A 3131-nucleotide genomic window follows, 5' to 3' on the forward strand; every position below is an offset into this window, starting at 1 on the left:
ATATATATATTTTAAGTTCATGCATTTTTTTTATTATTCTGGGTATGATTTAGCAAGCTATATGAGAACTAAAACTTTACACATTTCAATTAGGGCTTGAAAAATGCTCTAGCCTCTGGCGCTGACAAGGACGAAGAAGATTCAGAGGGAAGAACTGCTTTACATTTTTCCTGTGGATATGGAGAGGTATGCTAATATGCAGTAAAATACTCTCTCATCTTTTACATCTTATTTTCTTGTTTCTTGTAAATTTGTAATTTTGGTAGCAATGGAGGATTTAAAGCATTGGTGGTTGTGGTTTGTGGTAAAGGGGGTAGCTAGTGGCAATAATAGCCGTGGAGTGTGGATGGTGCTATATGGTACTGACATTCTCTGAGCTTCCTGTTTCTTCTAAGTTGTGTGAGAAGCAAAGGAAACCTCATCGGAAACTAGAAGTTTAGGGTTATAGCTAAGCTCTTCTATGACTGAAATCTGAAATGATGCTCTTGATATTACTCCAGGTGAAGTGTGCACAAATTCTCCTTGAGGCAGGCGCAAAAGTAGATGCTTTGGATAAGAATAAGAACACGGCTCTACATTATGCAGCTGGTTATGGCAGGAAGGAATGTGTTGCCCTTCTCCTTGAAAATGGTGCTGCAGTGTAAGTAATGTCAGATTATCGCTTTTGATAATTTCCAACTCTTCATGCCAATTTAATAAACTATGTGCACAAATGGATACAATCTTTAAATTGTTCATCCTACTTTGTTTCTTATCTCGTCCAATATGCAGTACTCTCCAGAACATGGACGGGAAAACTCCTATTGATGTTGCGAAGCTAAACAATCAAAATGATGTTCTAAAGCTGCTCGAAAAAGATGCTTTCCTGTAATGGCAAGGCACAGTGGCATGCGATCACCAAGTAGGAAAAAGAAACCGAGAGTAAAAGAGAGGCATCATCATGACTTTTACTTTTGGCAAATATTTCGGTGTGTTAAAACTAAATTCCTTTTAGACGATGGGATTACACCGCGAATTTTTTTTTATTTAAATATATCTATGTAAACTTGTAATGCATGGGTTGTTGCACTGCATTATTTTTACGTAGTGGCATGAAGAAATTATTTTTGTGGTTAGTTCATATCGACTACTTGTTTTCATTTGCAAAGTTCTAGTGAGACTGTCTCCCATTCAATCAACAATGAGAAAGAAAAGGGATTAGGAAAAAAGTTTTTTAAAGTTTGGAATATTTCGATCTACTGCGTGTTTTGAACCTAAAATGTTAATCTTTTTAAGAATTCCCAGCTAATATAAAGTTATTCAAAAATGTTACATGAATACAAAAAATTAATTGTTAAAATAGTTAGTATGTATTTGTATATAAATATATATAATTTATTTTTAACGTGTATTTTATATTTTAATATGTATTTTATTTGATTAAGTTATTGGATAATCAAATTTTAAAATATCTTATTTGTATACAGAACAGGAAAAGACGAGAGAACTTATACATGTAACATGTTTGATTCTAAGATTTTTTGGCCAAATCAGTTTGTTCGATCTAATTATGACAGAAATAATACGATTTATTCGATTATATATATTAAATTTTAATTGGTAAAAGTTATCTTTTAAAAAAGACGTTTTAGACGTCTTTATCTGAATGACCCCAATTTTTATATACATGTAATATAATTATACAACAATGCATACAAAAATCTACCATCCTAAATTCCTTATCATCTCATCATACATGTCAATTTTTTTTTTTTTTAACCAAAGATATGAGACTCGAACCCGCAACCTCTTAATTGAGTATGGGGAGACTATACCATGTGAGCTATTACTCATTGGCATCATACATGTCAATTTATACTAATACATAATGTCATATATATCTTGTATTTTGTATATAGTTTGTATTGTTTAAATTTATTTGTTCAAATTTATTCGTATCTTAATTTCAGTTATTTCAAATTTAATATAATTTTAATTTATCAAGCACGCACACTTTGTTGAGTTATCGAGTCTGCATATTGGACACATTTCGGACACGACACTCATCGACATTCATCTGACATACATGTCTGTCGTGTCCAACTGTATCTTAATAAAAAATAAAAAATTCTTCTTCAGATATACTTGGACACACTTAAATACTATCACGTGTCAACATGTCTAATTTTATTCTTAACATGTATTCTTAAAATGAATTTAAAAATAATATATATTATTATTTATTAAAACAAAAAATATTTTAAATACTTTTATATATTTAAAAGAAGATATTAAAAATAATTTTTTAATACCAATAAAATATCAAAAATTCATTATAATTTATTTAAAAATACTTTATATTTTATATACATGTCATGTCCCGTATCTTATAAAATTTTAAAATTCGTGTATCCGCGTATCCATGTCCATGCATCATAGATTTTAATTAAAATGACCGTTAATATTAACTTTATACTTTCTAAAAATTGTATATCTATAGTTTTTATTTTTAAACCATATTATAATATTTGCTCTCTTAAATATATTCAATTTTATTGTACAGGATAAGTTACAAAAGTAATATAAAGTATATCATTTTTAGTCATTTTGTATTCCATGATCATCCAAACAATTCTCTTTTTTCTCAAAATCAAGATTGACAAAAATGTATCCAAACACAAATTACATTAACATCAATTCAATTTTAATCAAAATTAATTCCGTAAAAGCACATTTATACCATCCCTTTGCAAACATTAATCCAAATACGTATTTAGTAAACCACTTTTACAGGAACCCAGAAACAAAATACTATTTTCCTCTTCCGCTACAGGGCACCAGTACATGTAACTTCCTACTTTCCTTACCTCTGTTCCCTTAGAATCTGAGCAATTACTAAAACACTGATAATTCATGTTTAAGCAGCAGATAGAGGGGGGAACACTACATCTACAGACTTTGAAAAAGACGACCAGATATGAGCAACCAAGTAGCTTTCACATAAAAGCAGTTCGTCCACCCCTTCTGCTATGCCTGTCGTATGCAGTATTGAATTTGTCCACCAATTCATTCATTGTACTGCAGGAATGACAAGGAAGTTATATCAAAATGAAAAAGCTATTATTGATACAAGGTTATACTTAACTGAAAAT

At 30.1% G+C, this 3131-nt stretch overlaps 2 protein-coding genes across 2 annotated transcripts in view; one reads left to right on the forward strand and one right to left on the reverse strand.

Moving 5' to 3' along the window:
* Positions 1–1120, forward strand: part of LOC107645042 (ankyrin repeat domain-containing protein 2B) — a 3436-nt gene extending 2316 nt beyond the window's left edge. Inside the window, exons 7-9 of the mRNA XM_016349052.2 lie at positions 92–186; positions 501–640; positions 772–1120. Of these exons, the coding sequence (XP_016204538.1) occupies positions 92–186; positions 501–640; positions 772–871 (335 nt within the window). The 3' untranslated portion in view covers positions 872–1120. The remainder of the gene's footprint in view (positions 1–91; positions 187–500; positions 641–771) is intronic.
* The window catches only part of LOC107645045 (COP9 signalosome complex subunit 6a), a 3271-nt gene continuing 2742 nt past the window's right edge, over positions 2603–3131 (reverse strand). The window contains exon 8 of the mRNA XM_016349054.2: positions 2603–3057. Coding sequence (XP_016204540.1) covers positions 2976–3057 — 82 coding nt within the window. The 3' untranslated portion in view covers positions 2603–2975. The remainder of the gene's footprint in view (positions 3058–3131) is intronic.

The sequence above is a fragment of the Arachis ipaensis genome, chromosome B05 (assembly GCF_000816755.2).
Source record: "Arachis ipaensis cultivar K30076 chromosome B05, Araip1.1, whole genome shotgun sequence".
In the NCBI taxonomy this organism is placed as follows: Eukaryota; Viridiplantae; Streptophyta; class Magnoliopsida; order Fabales; family Fabaceae; genus Arachis; species Arachis ipaensis.